At 42.6% G+C, this 20,899-nt stretch overlaps 1 protein-coding gene across 2 annotated transcripts in view; it reads left to right on the top strand.

The window, feature by feature from the left end:
• Positions 1–12,176: 12,176 nt before the first annotated feature.
• Positions 12,177–20,899, top strand: part of LOC138733261 (uncharacterized protein KIAA1958-like) — a 42,799-nt gene continuing 34,076 nt past the window's right edge. For both annotated transcript variants that reach the window (XR_011339395.1, XM_069880306.1), the window contains exon 1: positions 12,177–13,437. Coding sequence is in view for 1 of the 2 variants with exons in the window: in XM_069880306.1 (XP_069736407.1) it covers positions 12,288–13,437 (1,150 nt within the window). In the remaining variant the exon portion in view is untranslated. The remainder of the gene's footprint in view (positions 13,438–20,899) is intronic.

The raw sequence follows: 20,899 nt of genomic DNA, 5'->3' as shown, positions 1-20,899 counted from the left end.
TATCATGTCTTTTGCTGAATACAGAGCTTGAAAAATATGAGGGATGGCGAAGATTGACTTGAAGCCACAGTATGTCTCCCTGCCATACTGCCATATTTTACTAATCCTAACACACAGGCATCTTCTAAAGTACTCCTCTGTCTTGCTGGTTGCACGGTATAGCAGTGTACATTGGTGTTACTGTTGTATTTACCCTGATGTTGCTATCAACAGACCTGTTAGCAAAGCTAGTGGTGGCACTGTGAATACTCTGTCTTTACCCCAGCACTGTTTCAGCATGGCTGTTTAAACTGTTCAGGTGTTGGCTGGATGCAGAGTTCTTGGTCACTGTCATTTCAGCCTCCTCCCCAGAGCACTTTTTGTCCCAGAGGCTTCCTTAGTCGGTAGTAGAAGCACCTGAGAGTTCCTGCTTGGTTATTGCAAGAGCCGGTTCTGGTAAAAGCAAACCAGGGACACATTGTGTTTGCCCTGGAGAGCTGTGTTGCTATTTCCACCACCCTACAGCTTGCTCTAAATGAGGATATCAGCTCTTCTATGAATCATAGCTTGCAGTCATTAAAAGTGGAGGTGAGGCTTTCTAACACTCACAAGAGATGCTGGATTGAGAAAAATGGAGCAAGAGGTCTTATTCTTGTTTCTTGGAGGCTTGACCCCCTTACCATGCTTCAGCCCTGAGCTGAGGGCTACAGGGATGGATGTGGGCTCTGATTAACAGTTGGAAATTCTGTGGGGGGAAATCTAAGCCTGGACCAGAAACTAGATAGCTCCAGAAAGAGTGCTGTTCAAAGCTGTAAAACACCTCTATAGCTGGTTTTAAGGACATCCTGTATGACTTGCAAAGCTCTGGTAAGAGCTGTTGAGAAAAACCCATAGCACTGCTCTGTGTGGGGTCACCCACTCATGCTGAATTCTTCAGCAAATGTTGTTGGAGATAGAGCATGGTAAATAATTTGTCCTGCTGGTTATTTGTTTGTTTTGGTTTTATGTTAAATTTTAGTCGACAAAATGAGAACTCACAGCAAGAGCATCTGGCTTACTACAGGGATCAAGGGACTGGACTCAGCTAAAATAAGCCACCTAGCAAAGATAGCAATACAGAATTATATGAGTGTACAGGCATATTTGTATTAGTTCTGGCTCCCCAAAGAACAGACATCAAAATAGTGGCTGCAGTCACATTATTTCTCGGGCAAGTCCAAATGCATAAAATAGATGTTAGGGCCTTGTCCAGTGACCACTGAGCTAAGTGAAGTTTTCCCTTGGTGGGCATTAGATGAACCTCTCCTAAGCAAATTTGATGGTGGATAGTTTCTTATAAACAGCTATTTCTTTCTGTGCAGCAGTGGTCCTACCTATGTTCAAGGAATGAACAACATTGCAGTTCTGAAAATGTCAGAGCTGGAAATATTAATTTTGACTTTGCTGTAGGAAGACGGTTTATGAAAAGGGTGGACTGTGTTTGAAGATGTAGAAAAGTTCAGTGCCAGACCCATTATAACCTCAAAGGAAGGTCGCACCAAACTTAAACAAGTGGTAATTGCACAGCTATCCATGCTTATATGCAAGATGGATTTTGCCCCGATCTTCATTCTTCCTACATCTTCTCTACTGTTGCTAATGGGAAGAGCCATGAGTGCAACTGGAAATGTTTGCTTTCTCTACACTTTCACTCTGAACGGCTTTCCACCATTGTAGGAGTGAATTCTGGAGCGAACAGTGGGTAAATCTTTGTTTCTTGTGGAATGATGGAGCATTTATGTTTTTGAAAGCAGGATTCAAGCTGGTGTATTTTTATTCTGAAAGTTCTGTTTTGTGTAGAAGCATTCCTAAAATAGATATTTGGTCATTTTTGGCCACTGCAGCAGGCAGCACGCTGAAATGTAAATTTGATAGTAGCTCAAAGAGACATGAGGCAGGGCTAGATTCATCCCACCTACACGAGGAATCCGATGCTTTAGCAGTTCTATAATGCAGGCCTTAGCTTGTGGATTCAGTTCAAGGACATTTAAAACCAATTGTGTTTTCCCTCCATCAAAATTCTGCCATTTTAAAAAATGCATCAGAAATTATTACATGGGAGCAACCTTCTGAAAACCAGGTCATGATCTGATGAAGACTTGAAAGTTCATTTCTATGTCTTTTCCTCCTCCAGGCTTGGAATTTAGGTATAGCCAGAAATAAATCCATGTATGTGTGCTGAGCCACAGTTGTGTTCATTTAGCAGTACATATATATGCATCCCCCAAACCCGAACAAGGCCTAATAATTTTGCAACGAGTCACTTATTCATTAAATTCTAACGTGGAGATGCAACTTAAACTGAAATGCTGAGGCGGAGATAGTGATTGCAAGGAGATGAGACAGGCAAGCTAGATTTTGCTGGTGATACAAGCAGTTACAAATGCTACCCAGCACTGCACATTGGTGAGGTGAAACACTAAATCTGAATGCAGTTCATGGAGTGTAAGTAGAGAGCTTCCCTCAGCATGTGTCACTAACCTGGGGGCACACAGCAGTCGTTGGGTAGTTTGTCTAACAGTCTTTAAGTCTGCAGAACTGCTAGTGCTAAAATTTGCTTTCATTTGTCAGCCTGAAGAAACACAGCTTTCAAGCCAGCATACTCAGTCCATCTCATCTTTCGGGGCTTCACTGCAGACCACAGTGCGAATTGTCTGCATTAAGAAGATGAATTATGCTTCATTGAGGCTTTGAGAAAGTTTCAGGGATGCGCTTCCGAAATACTGAATGGATCAAGCAGGATTTCTCTGTCTTCCATGTTTACACTACTCAAGCACTATAACTATGTTTACACTCTTCAGTGCTTTAAAAGTCTTGACATTTTTCATGAGTTCAGCTGTACACAGTTTAGTTATAAGCACTGTGGATGGTTAATATTTTAAAGGATTACCTCAGTGCTACAGAGGTTCTGGGAAGAGTATGGCAGAACATGTCCTTTATGGGATATGCAAGATGCAAGGTTAAAAAAATGAAGTATAGGACTGCCAAGGTGTGTTGGAGGTGCTCAGCAACTTTGAAGATACATTCATGAACTGTAGAAAGCTCACTTTGCTTTCTGGCACATTCCTTGTAATGAAGATTCTTCCTCAGCAAGTAGTCCCATGCATTTCTTTAGCATTCTTTGATAATCCTGCTTACTGCAAATGAGGACAACAAGATCAGGCCTATATTTCTGAGGACTAAAGCTCAGGACCTGGAAGTACCAGTTCAGAGGTGGCTTGGTAGGGGATTCATCATAAGAAATTAATGTTTCTGTTATCAATGAGAGCCACAGTGAGTTGGGGGAATACAGTGAGGAGCAGGTCAGTCTGAGGAAGCTGTGCACCGAGACACAGATGAAGAAAGAAGTACTTAGGTGATGACACCTGGTCAGATCACTCAGATTTGCTGCACCATCTGTTCCCTTTTCACCTGCTTCTCAATTCTGGTCCTCTTTTGGTCCTTCTATGACCCTTCCGCCATACTGTGCAGGAGCAAGGCTCACATGGTTCCTGTTTAGTGGGTGCTGAGGAAAAATACCAATATAGAGGCAGTAGTGCTTATAGTGTTATATTTAGATTAAGGATCAAGCCCCCAAACTGTTCCTCTGTCAGTTCTGCTGTCAGTGGATGGATCATTTGATTTTGTGAATGAGGTGGACACTTGTGAGGCTTGTAGTCCTGTGATAGTCTTCCATGTGAAAAGGCAAGGAAACCCCCAAATGCTGTCCCAGCCAAATCCTTTTCTTCCTCAGCCAACAGAAGGAGTTTCACCAGCAAACAGGTTTTGCTGCTTTCCTTGAGCACGCTGTGATGACAGCTGCAGTTGAAGGCATGCCACACTTTGCAAGGAAAACCTCTTCCCTGAAGACTAACCATCAGCTGAGGAGGAGCTGCAATCTCATGGAGCAAGTCTGACAAACAACTTAGAGATGTTTCTGAATGAAGAATAGCAGTGATTGCCTGGAAGGGTGTGTGGTTATTTTTAATTTTGCTTTCTCCTGCACCCCCATTTCAGGAAGGCGTTTTTAGTGCTGCTTATTGGTGACAGGAATGATATTTTTGGTTCATTGTAAGTGAAAACTCTGGCATTCTTATTCAATAGCAGAGCTCCTGTTAACTTCAGGAGGACTAAGATATAAGCATAGAAGCTCTGAGACACACAAAATGGAATGCACATAAATGATTGAATTTATATAAAATTTGGGATAAGCCTAGAAATATGGAGGTAAAAAATTAGCACAAATCTTTTGATTAGTTTGTAATGTACATCCGTATTTATTTCTAAATCAGTTCTAATCAGACCTAAAAACATGAACAAATAGTATAAGCCCACATAATTTGGAAGCAGTCAGTGATTTTGATAAGGTGAAAGGTTGTTTTCCCATTGAAGACATGAGGTGGAGGCTGTACAAAAGTGATAAGGAAACAGTGACAAATGAGCAGAACTGCAGAAATTATTCCCTAGTTTAAGGATACAGGGCATTGCCAGACTCTCACAGGCTTGAAGAATTTGGCAGGATTTGTGTGCCTCTTCTCTGTAATTTATAACATTTAGTTTCCTGGACATTAAATTATGTTTTCTTAGTTAAAAGGAATGGTATGCAGTTTGTATCAGAGATGGAGGGAGGTCTGCCCCTTTCCCTCATGGTAAAGTGGGACACTTAGTTGATTGATACCTTCCTGTAAGGTGTCAGTATTTTCTGCATATGTTGTCTCTCTCCCCCTCTGCTTCTTCTTCATAGTTTTTATTTTAAGCAGTAAGTAAATTCAGTAATATTTGAGTTGACATAGAAGTTTTGAACTCCTCAAGTCTAAAATCAGAGAAAATGTACTGACCTATTCCCAGCTGTTCAGTTTGCTGGCCTGTTTTTGCATGAGTGGTTGTCCATCCTAGTCCTTTGACAAATTGATAACATGGCAACCTCTATGAAGAAATCAAAACGTGGGAGCAAAGAGGCTGAGCTTTTGTCTCCACTATTGGTAACAGTCCCTTTGTAGGAGGTAGCAGGGAAGGTAATTTGCAGTGGCCTGATTTTGAGTGCTCTGTTGCATGGCTGGGGCCTCTGGCATTTGGATACCTGGGGGAGGCAGCAGCTCCTGCTGAGTCGGCTTCAGTCTCTTACTTTGGAAAGCAAAAATACATTTCTTGCTGTGATCATGGATTTAATGCTAACAGGGTCTATAGATCTGCAGCTGAACTTTGTGGGGACTTCTGTATTGCTCTGCCTTCTCTGATGAATGGACACTTAGATTTCTGCTGTGGTTGACTTCAGCTCTCTAGCAATGTTAAGCATTTGCCTTGAGAAATGCTAGTAGTAAAAGAAGCTCTAATATTATCCATTGGGTAAAATGTTGGATGAGGTGGATGAGCACACCATGGTGGCCAAACTTTTAATTTACAATGTTCTCAATCTGTTAGCTAGCAGGGGTGTTTACTTTCTTGTAAGTATGAAAACAAGGATCCTTCTAAATGAAGCAGTGCTTTCCCCCTCAGAGTAACAGCCCAGTAAGTCTGACCAGGGCAGAGAGACTGAAAACAAAGAGGATTTACAACATTCTGAGCTAATATGAGAAAGCAAAGCCCAACATACAAGGATTTGGTACTTCTGAATATAGACGCTGGTAAAACGTTGCTTCTCCACAAATACACCTAAAAGTCAGATTTCATGTGTTGTAAGATTGGCTTGAAATCCATACTATGAAAAATGCAGGTTTTTACACTTGTCTTTTATGTTTTATGATTCAATTTCTAGAGTTTTTATACAGCTTTGAAATTAAAGAGACTAGATTCTATTATTAAAGAAAGCAAATTTTGCGTTACAGTTCTACTTCAGCAGCTTGGGCTTTTAGAAAATTCTCAGTAGTATCAGCCTTGGGATCATGTCCCAGGAGCTGGTTAGTGTAGCCGTGGCTATACTGTTCTCTTGAACAAAAATCAGCATGGAAGTTCTTTAAATGCTAATAATCAGTAGTGATAATACATTTGTGTGATGCAAGTTAGTTTGTGTTGACTTGTCAAACAGTGCTCTGGATAGAAAATCCATTGCTAACTGCCTTCGAGTCTATGAGAAGACAGGATTCCCACAAAGTTTCTTGCCTTCTTTACAGTGAAATGCACCAATCATCCTCCCCGAGCTGCACATTCTAGTGTACAGAAGCTGCTACAGGATATGCTTCCCACTGCACACCTCTGCTTCATGCCATTTTTTTTTGCATTCAGTTCCTTCACCTCTGCTGCCTCCTTTCCTGGAGAGCCACATTGCAGATTTCCCCAGTGGAACCCAATGGAAAGTACGTCTTGAAGAACCTCCCACAAGGTCCTAACCAAAACACCACTGCAACACCATTATGCACAAGGAGGGAAAAGAGGAGAAGTAGTGGAGTAGCCAGGTCTTTGCTCCCCTACATTGGGCCCCTCACTACAAGGATGTTGAGTGCTGGGGTGTGTCTAGAGGAGGGCAACGAAGCTGGTGAAGAGATGGGAAGCAAATCTTACGAGGAGCGGCTGAGGGAACTGAGGTTGTTTAGCCTACAGAGAAGGAGGCTGAGGGGAGAGTTTGCTCTCTACAGCTACCTGAAAGGAGGCTGTAGTGAGGTGGGTGTTTATCTCTTTTCCGAAGTAACAAGTGATAGGGTGAGAGGACATGTCCTCAAGTTGCACCAGGGGAGGTTTAGATTGGATATTAGAAGAATTTTCTTTACTGAAACAGTGGTTAAGCATTGGAACAGGCTGCCCAGGGAAGTCGTGGAATTGCCATCCCTGGAAATGTTAAAAAAATATGTAGAAAATGGTCAAGATGGCCACAGTTACCAGCTGCTGTTGTTTCTGGGACTTGTGTGGTATTCGTGCTTCTTCTCTAGCTTGTAACAAAGGCCTTGTTCCTGCTACTGTTTGTAAGATCAGGAAGAATTTTGTGTGCATGTAACTAGCTAAGCCAAATTCCATCCTAGAACATGGAGGAGGGATGCTCTTTAGAGACTGCTATTTTTCATTACTGTTTGGTCACCAAGTAGATTTCCTGTGGTAAAATTCTGGTTCTGGATATGGAAAAAATTCTCTTTCCCAAATCAAGTGATGTTCCTGTTAATACATGAACAGGTGTCAAGTTACAGTTTTGCAACAATAATGCTTTCTGGCATAGCACATATTCTGTACACATTAGTCACTACCAAAACATGTTGTAAATGAGGTTGTAAAAGCTAAAAAAGCCATCACATTGAATTCTTAATTTAGGGTCCAGATAGCTGCATTGAATTTCTGACACCTATACATGCTTCATTCTAAATTAGATATCACTAGACTCTGAACTGCAGAAAAGTGCCATGGAAGGTTAAGGCTTCACCATCTGTAATGTAGTTAAAATACCAGTGTTACTCACATTGAAGATATACTGTGTTTTTGCCAGCTACTGTTTGATTTCAGAGAAGACATGTTAGCAGGTTATTACGCATGAGTCATGTTATTGAATCTTGCCTGTCTGAATGAGGGACTTATATAATCTTTAAAATTTGATTTAGCAAACAAGAGCAGACTGTCAGCCAGCAGCGTGCTGTCTAAGTGAGCAGACAAGGTCCCTCTTCAGGAAACTGAGTAGATAATGATAGATATATTGTGCTTTCTGCAGAGTGAGTCTCTCCCTGTCAAAGTGCCATTGTCAACTGCTGCTGCAGGCACATTGCTTCTGAATAACTGATGTCTTTGGATTTTCAGCCTTGCACAAACAATCAAGACTGTGGGAGTTGATCTGATCTTATTTCCCAGTAAGGAAAAATGGTTCCAGCCAAACTAGGCTTTCTGTCTTCCCAAGATACCTCCATGGTTGTCAGCAACTGTGCAGTTCCATGCTTTCCCATGGGTTTGTGCTGATACAGCTTCTGACTATAGCTCTCCATTTTTCCCCTGCTCCCTTTCCAGATTGTCCTCTATTCTTTGTGTGAATATGATGTCTTTCCTCCCATCTTCCGGTTTTTCTGCTGTGGCAGGGTGCGTTGTATGTCTGTATCTTTGAATATAACAGTCAGCAGAAATGCTGATGCCCTGTGGGTTTTGACTCCTGTCAAGATGGACATTGTATCTTTAAAAGGTTTAAAACAAATAACCAAACATAAGAATTAACTTCTAGATATTTAAAAGCTGTATGTTTGAAAAGGGGAGCCTTTTCCAATGCCTAAAAGGCTTGCATTTATTATACTGCACAGAGTCTTAGGTCATGCAAGGAGCTTTGAGTTGCAGATGATACTGTGAGATCTGTACTATTGCTGGGGTTTCACGTGAGCAATAATAGAAGCTGGAATTTGAGTTATTCTAGCAGTTATTTTCTGTGCATTCACCCTGGCTTGAGCTTCTGCAAAGACAAGCTTGAATCTTTCACCATTTTTACTGTCTCCTAATGAAGTTCTTCCTGTTCATCCATTATCCAGGACTTCCCTCTATGTCATGATTAATTTTGAAGATGTAAGAAAAATACCTGGAAGCCTGCAAAATATCTAGAAATGCCCATGCTCCCACTAGTGAGGCACAGTGCCTGTCTGGGAAGGAAAGACCACGGTGAACCTTGCGGTGGGACCATAAGCAGTACTTCTCCATTCTGTTTCCAGTTTTGGTTTACACAGGCCTGGTGAATTAAGGTGGGTGAGCACAGCCTCCTCAACTCCCCTGGCATGGAGCAAAAATGGTTATCTGCAGCTAGCTGGTGGGTGACTTTGAAGAGCAAGTGAGTACACTTGTAGTAATTCGTGTTGATTTTAGGGAAAGCATATTCTAGGGACAGTTACCCACAGTGTAGCTGTCTTTTCGAGCCATGACAGTTCATTTTGCATCTAAACATGCTCATGTAGGAGAGGACAGGGAACAAAACAAGGTATAACATTGGTTTGAATTCTGCATTTCATTTGAGAAAAATGTAAGGGGACAAGGCTCTCCAAGTCTTGCAAGTCATGTTCAGAAAGCATAGGAAGGAGAAGCTTAGGGAAAGCCTCCAAACAGGCCTGCAGAGATGAACAGAAGTTCTCAGTTACTTCTGTCTCTCTGAGAAAGTCACTGGAGATGAATTCTCTTTCATCGGGTATATACAAAGAGGGATGCTCAGACTTCGCTGTCATCTGGCAGTGCTGCAGTTTCTTTGGTATCCCTTGATCACTTTAAAAAAAAAAATTCCTCTTGTGTGATTGATAATTTAAAATATATATTTACCAAATTGAAATGGTATTGAGATGTGACCTCTTATTTGAAAAAGTGACCTCTTAACAGATAACAGCTGGCAAGATAGGAAACATGGCTATCATTAGAGGAATAAGAATGTACATTCAATCTCTATTAATTTAGCTGAGTGGAAACCTCCAGACATTTTCAGGTCAGCCTGTGCCCAGCAACCATGAAATTTTGAGTTGTTTGAGCTCTTTTATTACTAATCTTCTCCAGCAACTCAAATAACTTTCATTTTTAAAAGTAAAAAAATAGTGCAAAGAAAGAAAGGCTGTCCAGTTCTGTATGAGTAATAGTGAGAACCTTGGGTTAGGGTTATGTGTTGGGGCCCATCTGTGTAGTGCTGACTTCCTTACAGACCTCTGGAGTCCAAGTTACCTGGACCCTGGACCTGTTGAAGTCAGCTGTAGCTTCACAGTTGACTTTAAACTATTTCAGCCATAGTCCTTGAGGATTTTTATAGTAGGGGATAATAATTTTCCACCTCAGAAATGGACTGCTGTGGGGTCCAATATCCCAGTAGTGCGATCTGTGGGAAAACTGGATTATGTCCTCTTTCTCAATGTGGTCATTGCTGTAGGATTTTACAGACATTAGACTAATTATATTTCGGTTGGTTTGCGTTAAAAATAATGTAATAAAAAGCCTGGGTAGCAGGAAAATGGGCATTGACTGATTGACTGCAGCTAAATCTGGAAGTGTGTGGAATACAGTATAAGTAAAATAAAAGTTAAAAAATAATTATTAACTGTAAATATTTCTGTGAAGAGCCTCCTACGTTAACAGATTTAGAGGCAACACAAGAGGCCAATAAACTTATACAAACTGAGTGTTCCCACTCTGATTTTCATTGTTTGTCAGGGCCCTGAGGGCACTGGTGGGCCTTAATAACACTGCCCAGCCTGCCCTGGAACACCCACCTATCCCCTGCTCATGGTCCAGGAGCTCCATTTTGGCTCAGCCTGGATCTGTCAGTCCAGTGCTCAATGCCTGGGGCTGGGGCTACTCCAGCTGCCTGGCCTCGAGCCCCAGCAGTGCCCTACTGTTCATCAAGCAGTAACCAAACCCTGCACACTTAATTCCAGACATACCTTACAGCCATGCTGATACACCACCAGAAGCTTATTACTCAGATTGTTGAGTTTTGGTACCAGATACCCTGGTAAACCACTCAGGGTCAAAGAAATCTACAGTCTGAAAATTTCTTGTAAACCATTTCAGTACTTTTAGCTGAGCTATGTTACAATACCTTGCTCTTCTTTGTTTACTGAAAAAGTGGTTTACTTTTATTTTTTCACTCTTTTCTGTTCGCATAGTTGAATGAAGCATCTGTCTTTTTTATGGTGATGAAAGAAATGCGAATCAGAGGAAAAAATGGAAGGTCTCCTGTGAAGTCCTAGTGCTCAAGAAATTGAGGGTTTGCAGTCCTGTGGGATAAGAACTTGACTGGAAAGTGTCTGTACTATGTGGCAGGAAACAGTTTCCAGCAGGAAAAGATGAATGTGCAATAGGTTTTGCATTTTTATGTCTGACCTGAAACATTGTAAGATGCATGGCCTTGGCCCCAGAGCTCCATGCCTTGTGCTGCAAATTTCTAAATAGTTCTGATGAAAGTGGCAAGTGTTTGTCTTGAAGAGAATCACCACTTAGATCTTGCAAAACAGACAATTTGCTAAGAAAGCGAAAGGTTAACTCTCATATCTTAAGGAAGGTTATGCCTTAAACTTCACTGGTCCTTTATGCTTCTCATAAGTCTTAGAACAGCTGATTACTGTCAATAGAGCACGGCAAAGGGCAGACTTGTTTATTTTTTCCTTATATTGAAAACTAAAGCATCTGGCCTTCACGTAGATGCCTCTCAAATTCAGTGGAAAGGGAGATATTTGATACATTTGAGAAATGTGCATAGATGGCATAAAATGCCTGTGGAATGCTGGACATATTCAGACTTTTTGGCACCAGCAGTGGGAAGCAGCAAGGCTAGATAACTCGCTTATCATACAGTGTAGATGGGATGGATATTGTGGTCCAACATTCAATGTGATCAGTGATGTTTGGGGTGCTATGGATGTTTCACAGCCAGAGGCTGCTGCAGTAAACTCGTATAAGAGTACCAGCCCCTGCCTCGTATTAGTGTACCAAAATTCCTTTGTCTGGAGGAGCATGCTGAGCTGCTGGGTACCACTGATGATGAGACAATAAACTTTACCAAGGGCCAGTTGATACTTGATAGTTGACTCAGTCTCACATTGCTAAAAATCCCTGAGAGTATAGATTTGGCATTCAGAATCCTCGGTTTTGAGGACAGAGACTCGACTTACGGGATGTGTCAAGGGGCCTGAATCTCCCTCTCATCCCAAGACAGGGACGCCTCTTTGCTAAGACTTGTGCCACCAGCTTTGTCAGACTTTACCCATGAACATATTGTTTGCTAAAGCACTCGATTCTTAATCAAAGCTAGCAATTGCAGTAACTGTATTTATCAAAGTCTATTCTGACTCTTTGTATCTGTCAGTTTAATAAATTACTTACCACTTCAACTTCTTGAAATTGTTTCAGTTAGTCCTTGGGAAGGCTTTGAAAGGCAAACCTTGATTCTCGTAAGTGGCTGTTAATAGAACCCTTAGGCATAAACTGTTTACGAAGTCTGAGATTAAGTCTGGATCCAGGCACTTCACACCTAGGCACTTCACTGAAAAGGAGTTTAGAAAGCAAGAAGATCCTTTCTGAACCTCAATGGGAGCATTTCCTCTCTGCCATATATAAGTCTTACACCCTTTCAACATGACAAATAAAGTTTCATCAGGTGCAGAGGGAGTGTCTGAGTTGATGCATGATTGCCACCCTGATGTTGCAGATGAATTTTCTGTTTCATGATTTATTTTAACATTTAAAAATGTTTCATTTGCCTGTGCAAATGTGATCTTTCTTTGTGAGTGCTGAAGAGTAGGGTTTTGCTCTCTATTTGCAGGTGAGCAGCAAGCATGAGCTTGGCAACACGCAGCCCTGAGTGCCAAGACCCTGTGAACTGAACCACATCTTCAGCTGACTTCCCAGTGGTGAGGGGCTGTTAATCCTCTACCATGGAGGACTGCCTTCACACCTCCTCCGAAAACCTCTCCAAGCTGGTGAGCTGGGCTCACAGCCATGGGACCATCTGCAGTCTCATCCCCAACCTCAAGCACTTGCTCTCTGAGGGGACACATGGCAACCTGACAGCCATGTGGGGCTGTAGTGCTGGCCATGCCTACCACTGGCCCCTGGCTGCCACTTGCCGGGCTGGCTCCCAGGAGCGTGTCTGCTTCCAGGACAGCCGCAGCTTCAACTCAGACAGCCCCAGCATGCTTGGGGTACCCTCAGAGACTCAGGCGAGCCCCCTCGAGCGCTACCCGGGCCGGACAGGGAAGGCGAAGCTGGACTGCACCCGCACCCGTGACTCCTGCGACTTCTCATACTGCAGTGAACCATCAGAGCTGGGCGAGCCCATGGAGGAGTACGAGGATGAGGCCACCCTCTTCGACATGGTCTGTGAGTCCTCTGTCACTGATGAGGACAGTGACTTTGAGCCGCACCCTCATCGGGCCACCACCGGCCCCCGCAAGCGGCCGGCTGCCATCCTGCCCTCCGCTGCTCAGGCACAGCCCGCCGACGAGGGTGGCGGTGAGGTGCTCCTCAAGAAGATCAAGCAGGAGCTGCCAGAGGACTACTACATTGTGGCCAATGCTGAACTGACAGCCGGTGCTGATGGGCCAGCCCTGGCCCTAACGCAGATGTCCAAGCCTAAACCGCAGGTGCAGGCTGGACCCCCCTGCCTGGGCACCACTAGGACCCTGCCCCAGCCAGCTGCGGTTCCCGACCCCGACCCCCAGCGCCTCTCTGCCTCCCCACCGTGTCCACCCCGACTGGCCACACAGCGGCCGCCCCGGGGCCCCTTGGCCTCCCCAGCACGGGGGGCAGGCAGCAGCCCTGTGGCTGCCCTGCAGGTGCCAGCCACCAGCTCCAATACAGCCGCCGGGAAACCCATCAGCATCCCCCTCTCAGCCCTGCAGCTGCCTGGTCAAGAGGAGCCTCTGGCCACCGAGGAGATCCTACCACCTGCCCCGCAGCTGGCCGCAGGTGGCGAGGCAGCCAACTCGCCCTCAGTGAGCGCCGAGCCCGAGGTCAGCTCCAGCCAGCAGCAGCCCCATGCTATCCCTGCTGCCACTCCTGAGGCAGCAGTGCAATCCATGCCAGGTAGGATGCTGGAGCTGGGGAGCGGCGGTGTTTTGGGGGGCTCCTCAGGCATGGCTCAGTGGTGGGGCAGATGGGAAGGAGGTGCTATATTCCATGACGGTGCCCCACTCTTGCCAGCTCTTAAGTACATAGATAGAGGAAACTTGCTTGCTTGGAAGAGAGTTTGGAAGACCTCAGCTGAGCAAAGGCCAGGAGCACCCACCGTGGGAAAATGCACCGCTGCAATAGGGAAAGGGCTGTTCTGAGACAGGTCTGTTTTGGGTGCAGTTGTGTCATGGGAGAAGGCATGCAGCCACCTTGCTGTGGGGAGGACATGAAACCCCTCAGTGCAGGTTTCCATGAACTAGAAAGGAGCAGTCTCAGCCACCGGAGCCTAGAGTAGGAGGTTGAGTGTTGCTTGCACCCTGTCAGAACAGTGATGTTTGACATGGAGAGGCAAAGGAGGGCATAAGGAGAGTACCTGGAGAGAGGCTGGATTTCTATAAATCTTTATTAAATGGTTTCCCTGACCCATAAATAAGAGCAGCCTGTAAGGACAAGAAGGACAAACACAACCTTAACCATGAAATTGATAACACTTAAATTTTAATCCTAGAGAAAAAAAAAATACTTTTTCCCTTGTTCTTAATGGAAGGCCTCATATCCTGTATCCTTAATTTTTTTAATCTCCCACTGCTTCCAAAGCACTGGGAATTGGCACAAATGGATCAACATTATTGGATAAATGGTATTTTAAACAGCATAATGCTGCTGAATGATGGAGAATAACTCAGTATTGGCTGTAGATCTTCTTGAAGGAGGGGAAATTTTTCTTGAGCAGACTTTCCAGCTTCCTCAGGACTTGAATGCAGACAGTGCTGGCTTTTCTCTTGCAGCTGGTGAGTGGTGCCATCCTGGAAGGAGATGAGGGCAGCAGTGAGTTCTCCAACAGCTCCCTTGCTAGTTCAGCCTGGTCAGCTACAGCAGAGCCAAACAGTGCAGGGAAAAAAAATTGCCTATATGCAGGCTAAACGCTGAAAACAGTTATAGAATCATGGAATCATAGAATGTTTTGGGTTGTAAGGGACCCTAAAGATCACCTAGTTCCAGCCCCCTGTGATGGGCAGGGACAGCTCCTCGTAATTGCTCTCAGGTTTCTTGTTGGGGTTTCAGTACTGCCTGCTTGGAAAATGAATAGTGAATAATAATCTGTGGTCTTGTCTAGAGTTGGAGGGGTTTTTTCCACATCTTTAACTAACGCCACAGGTGGGCATCAGACGTCCCTATGAAACAGGTCTGGTCTGCATATCAGGCATTCTGGTCCCTTCAGAAGTGAGTCCCCTATGACAATAATCCATCTTTTCTTCCCTAGAGAAGCTGTTTTGATAGAGGGCTTAGGTTATCTTAACCTTGGAAATGTTTCTAGGTTTTGAGAACCATCATCCACATTAAGGTTCAGTTCCACTTGCAGAGCTTCATATCTGTTGTGCAAGGGAACGTGGAAGGCTGAGGATGTCACAGGGTAGACATGCCTGCAGTGCTGGGCAGGCGGGCAGGAACCTGCTGTCGTATCCCCCTATCTCCTAAATTTCTTAATTCAGCTGGAGAAATTTCAGCTGGAGATGGAGAGAGGAAGGGGAGTCCTGTGTTGCACGAGGCATGCATGCCTCTAGGATTTGAGACAGGGAGCATAGCATGTTATTCCAGTAGTCAGTCTCCCTCTCACACTCCCTGATGGTCCTCAGCCAGCTCACCTCCTCCTGGATAATAAAATAATGGGCAAAGTCAAACACCAAGTTTTGCCAAATAAAACCCTAGTAGGCATTAGAAATTGAGAAGGATGATAATTGTCTTAGTTACAGCAAAGCAAACTCTTCTATGGGACCCATTCCTGCATGACTGCATCTTTCATTTATTACTTTGCAGTAGTCTTTGTCATATAACATCCCTCATGGAAATTCCCTCAAGAATGTCCGTCTGGTTAAGAACTTACCCTGCTCAGCTAAATGTGAGAGATATGGAATGTCTCATGTCAATCGGACATGTGTGGTAACCTTACTATACATATATACGTATACGTATACGTATACGTATACATATACATATACATATACATATACATATACATATACATATACATATACATATACATATACATATACATGAGCTGTTTTCTACCAGCCTGCCCCTGCAACTTGCTCCGTCTCAAACCTGCAAGCTGAGACAATTTAGTGCAAACCTAGGCAGAATTTGTTCATGTACGTGTGTGTTATATGGGAGAGTGATTTGCTTTCAAGAGATTCATTAAAAAACCCCAGACCCTTTCAAACTGCTTTTGCCAGGTCCTCAAACGCCAAACCGGGTCAGCAGTTGTTACTGCTCTGGTTTAAACCTTGCAAGAATGGATACAGTGCCACATTTTCACATTTATGTCATTTCCAGAGAAGACATGGTCCATATCTAGTGTCTCACTGTAAGAACAAAGTGAGATTGCAACTGGATTTACACCAATTGCATCAATCAACACTCATAATCTCCTGACACTTCTTTCATAAGCAACGGCATTATCTCAGTGTGCCATCAAAATTCCAGTTCAGTCAGTTATGTTCTCAATGCTTAAATTTCTTTTGTTGTTCTCAGGAAAAGTGTTGCAGAGTTCCTCTCTTCAGCCTAGGATAGTGTTGTTGTAATATGCTGTTACTGTACTCAGAGATAGCTGCATTTTAACTAGGATAAAATAATTGACATGCAATTAAAACTTCATATGTCAGTAAAGTCTCCCATTTCCATAGACCCTGCTCCTTTGGGAAAGAAGTCCTGGCTTTAATAAATCTCTGAGTTGCAGAGAAGTAGGCAATGTTGGCAAGTGAATTTATTACAGATACGTAGTTCTGCATGACAGATTCTTACAGATAAAATGCAGATGTCTGATTAAAGACTAGAGTAGTGTAATTGCTCATGAACCTAATTTCATTAGGTTCTCTCTAAACAAAGAGTGATGTACTGGAAGTGGTGCATGATATATGAAATCTGAACAATACTGACCAACAAGGGGGATTTTATCCTATGTTTCTGTCCTAAAAATGTTTCTGTCCTAAAAAGGCAGTAACAAGGACAAGTATAGTTCTTATGTAAGAAAAAAGGCAGGAAATAATTATACCAAGGAGCCTAGAGCTTTTGTTAGTGTTTAGCCTTGGTGACAAACAAACAAAGGTACAACTGAAAGTGAAGAGAGAATTTAAATTCCGTCTTGTCTCCTACAGAGTGTTGCTTAATTTTAAAACAATATGTGAATGTTTTGCTCCTGGACCTATTATGACTGGTCTTATGTGTATGAGATCAAGTCAGTGAAGATGGAAGGTAAGTAAGAAGCAGGATGCTTTGGGTTGCAAAACATGCAGCCTAGAGAAAGTAGGGACATTGGATGTCTGAAATCACAAGTGGAAAAGCGTTGGTCTTATTGCAGAAGGATATGGAGGATGGATATAGGTCACAGCCATATAGAGCTTATTGTATGGGAAGGCAGGTTTTGGTGCTCAGAGATGTAGGACTTGCTTTGTAAGCAGCATTTCTGAAGTATTTATGAAAAATACTTTCTACCTGCAGACTGAGGGTGAAGCTGTGCTTTGGATTAACAAGACAGTGCCAGAACACTTCTCTGGTCCAACTAGATCCAACATTATAAATATAGGAGGAAAGAATTCCATGAAGGATATACTAAAATGATGTCAAATCCATATGTACAAAATGTGTAGAACACAGAGAGTAGTACGTAGACATGCAAAATAAAAAATCTGTAAATGAAGTAACTAGGGTTTTGCTGCTGTCGGAGGTGTGGCAAATCATATTCTGTGGGTACCATCACAATGTCATCGTGCATATCCATTGCTGAACTTGTCAGGTGGCTGGATGATGTTACACATGTACAGGTTTTTGCAGAGATTTTTTTGCAGGAAGGAAAGCAGGTTGTCCACAAGCACATCTGCTTTCTTAGTCAGTGTGCCACCCATCGTCCCTCCGCTGTGGCTATCAAACGGTATCAGCAGTTGAATGCATGCCCTGATGGATGGTGCTCTGGTCTGTGCTGAAGGCAGTACTTAGCCTTGCTGACTCTTATGTCCGTGCTTTGAGCTCTTCCTCATTTTTTACTTTTCTGTAGTTGTTATGGCAGGATCCCAGATAAGTGCCTGGTGATGAGCTTAGCCTGCGCTCTCATCACAGGAAGGTGCAAGCAGGGATTGCAGCCTTTCATGATTGGCACAGCACTCTTGCTGTGCTCCCAGTCTGGGCATCCCTTCTTAGTTCCAGGTTTTCATATACTGTCTCTGTCTGAACATGATTGTTCTAAAACACAGAGCACCTGAGAGTTGTCCGATGTTGATGATGGGCTTGCAAGTACAATATTTTAAATATTTTTATTCTATCAAAAGAACTAGGACCTTCCCTCGCAAAAAAAAATTGTGTGGGTTTAAATTAGGTGGGAGCTGAGATCTTGTAATCTTAAGACTCATGAAAGACTTCGAGGAGAAGTCATCCCTCATAGCTCATAAACTGCCAGTTTTGACTAGGTTTAGCTCAAACTCCTAAATCACTGTTTACACTGCAAGGAAAAAAAATGTGTCAGTTGGCAGATTGCAGAGAAGTGTAAACAGGAAAAAAAAAAAATGCTTTTTAAAAGAGATGTGTGAAGCATCAGTCATGCATACAGAAAGTCCAAATTAATACCTGCTGCAATTCTTCCAAGACTAGTGGAACTGGGCCAAGGACGAATATAACACAAGGCAAACAATCATGTCAAAAGACAGTTACAAAACTTTATTTAAGCTCTTCCAAGAACACTCAAATAATTGCTGATTGGTCTCTGTATTTGTACTTTACATGTTTAGATTGATGTCTTTTGGCTAAAGCAGCTGCTGAAGCCTGCCACCAGGGACGTATGCTGCTGAAAGTGATCAAGTGAAAAATTAAACATATGTAGAGGTGAGACCATCTTTTCTCCTTTGTGTTGGACTAAACAGTTCAAAGTCCACAGGTAACACTTCAGGTCACGTAGTTAGTATCTATCATTGCTCTAGTAACTGAAATAAAAATGAGTGCTGAGATACATCGTACAAAAAGCACAGTACCTTTTTTTTTTTTAAGTTGAAGAGCCTGGCGTATTTAGAAGAATAAAACTAGATCATTATATTTTTAATCATCTGAAAAGGAAGCTAGGAGCTGATTAACCACCTCCTACAGTACCACTGCCTTCTGATCTTACAGTGTGGATTTGCCAGCCCACTCCCATCCTTTATTATCTGCGTCCAAATGCTGTTAAATTATAAACTAATGTTTTAGGGGCTTTATGCTAGAAGTTCTGCTGATGAGACTGGTATTACTTATTTTTCCCGTATTGTAAGGAAGTTATTTTTAAAAGCTGGACAATATCATAAAGATATTCAGCCTTAGCAAAGTAGTCATCTATTTGGTTTTATCATCGGGATACAAAGCATGTCAATCTAATTTTTAAAAAATGAAACCAAGTACTAATAAGTCTAACTCAAGAGGATGTTTTATGAAGGTCTTCCTACAAGAAGCATGTATCAAGTTACTAATTCTTGCAGAACACTGAAGACCCATCAAGAATTAAAACATCTTTAGATTTTCACTGTACTTAAGGAATATATTTATCACCACTTCAGGTTTCCACATGGATTTTCTTTAAATTTTTCTTGGAAATCCCTTCCAGACACAGACGGCTCATGCCAGTCTCTTTGCAATCTTGAAGACCAGCAGCAGACTTGTCACGTAGACAATCTTCTTACTGTCCTAAATTTTAAGTATTTATCAAAGCTAGAGATTAGGCTGTCACTTTTCTTGATCGACTTGTTTCCTGTATTTGCCATGGACTTCTTCCGAGTGGAGCTACTAGCAGCAAGCAGAGATATCTCTTGGCAGCAGAGTTACTGGATGTATACTTATGCACTGTGGAGAAAACTGTTAATGGCTATTCACACTAAAAGTAGGTTAGTGTGGGAGATGTTTGGGGATGGGCCTTGAGTTGTACTCCTGCAATAAAAGCTGCATAGGCCTGTCAATCCTCTGTAACAGATGAGGAGTGTTAGTTCCATGCAGTCAATAGAAGTTGCTTGCCTGTAGCTAGGAGGGAGCTAAATCTGTACCCTCAGACAGATCTATTGCAGCCAAGCCCTAGCAGCTTTTAAGGATTAAGTCTGTAAAACGGGCCAAGTTCAACTGCCATGCAGTCAGGAATATTCTCTTGGGTTCTGAATAACGGAATTGCATTGGCTCACTAAGAATTACTGGCATTTTACTTAAATATGTATATTTAGTTCAAAGTACTATAGCACAAAGAGTATTAAGTAAGAGGATGTGTCATATCAGGAGGGGAACTTCGCACTTCTGCTCATTTCAGACTTAAAAATCTACCCTCTCCCTGATTACCCAAACATGAAAGGCAGAAAAGCAAAAAATAAAAAGTGCAAGTGAGAAGTAGAAAACAATCATTTTTACAAGATCAACATGATTAGCTGTTATACTCTCCTTTTCTCTAAAGTCATTTTAAACAGACTACTGTTCTGTGCAAAGTGCTGAGTGCTACATAAAGGAAGTGCAAAGTGCTACGTAAAGGGAGAAAATGGGGACTCTGATGGTTCCAGCTATCCTCACACATATGGGAATAACAAAAGATACTGGACATCACTTTATTTTTAGGAAACAGAAGATTATTTAATGTGGTAGGTTTGATCAGAGATCTACTTTCGTTGTGTAGTCTTTGTTCTATTTAATTTTGGAGCTATTTTCATCTTATGATTTGTGAGTCTGTAAGTAAGAAAACAGAGGTAAGGCAGGAACAGACTGGAATCCTCAGAGGAGATGCAGCGTATCCGAAAGAGACACTGATCCTTGCAAGGTCTCAGACATGCACTTTCCTTTTGCACTTTGGATGGGGTGCTGGAATGGAAAGGGAATACAGGACTTGGAGTTTTAGGTCAGGATACTTTCTGAGAGTGTTTTTCTGAGGTGCTTCAGTAAATATATCTATAGAAGAACTGTTTCACATATGTATTCAAGATCTAAATTTTAACAGAAGCAGAAAACCTTGTGAAGAGCCATTTTCACCTGTATCCATAAGAGCATCCCATTTTTACATAACCTGTTATATAAAGCCAGCACACAGTGACTTCTCATTTTTCCCATTTTCCTCACACCTGAATTACTTCCCTCTTAGCAAGTCTTGTTCTGTGATGTCATCTTCTTTTGGTGCTTGCAGTGAACCTAGAGCCTGCTTGAGCACGAAACAGATCAATAAAAATTTCTGAGTGCATTTTCTGTCTGTCTAGTTAGGATAATAATTTTGAATACAGAAATTGTCTTAATTTTTCCAGAAAAGAAAACAGGAGCACGATGGTAGATATTTTATCATGACTTGCACAGCACAGAACAGTGCTTGCTAAAACGTCCAGATCCTGGAAGCACCAAA

Source organism: Phaenicophaeus curvirostris, chromosome Z, assembly GCF_032191515.1.
Source record: "Phaenicophaeus curvirostris isolate KB17595 chromosome Z, BPBGC_Pcur_1.0, whole genome shotgun sequence".
Lineage (NCBI taxonomy): Eukaryota > Metazoa > Chordata > Aves > Cuculiformes > Cuculidae > Phaenicophaeus > Phaenicophaeus curvirostris.
Note: the sequence above shows the minus strand (reverse complement) of the source record. Positions and strands in the feature narration are given on the sequence as shown.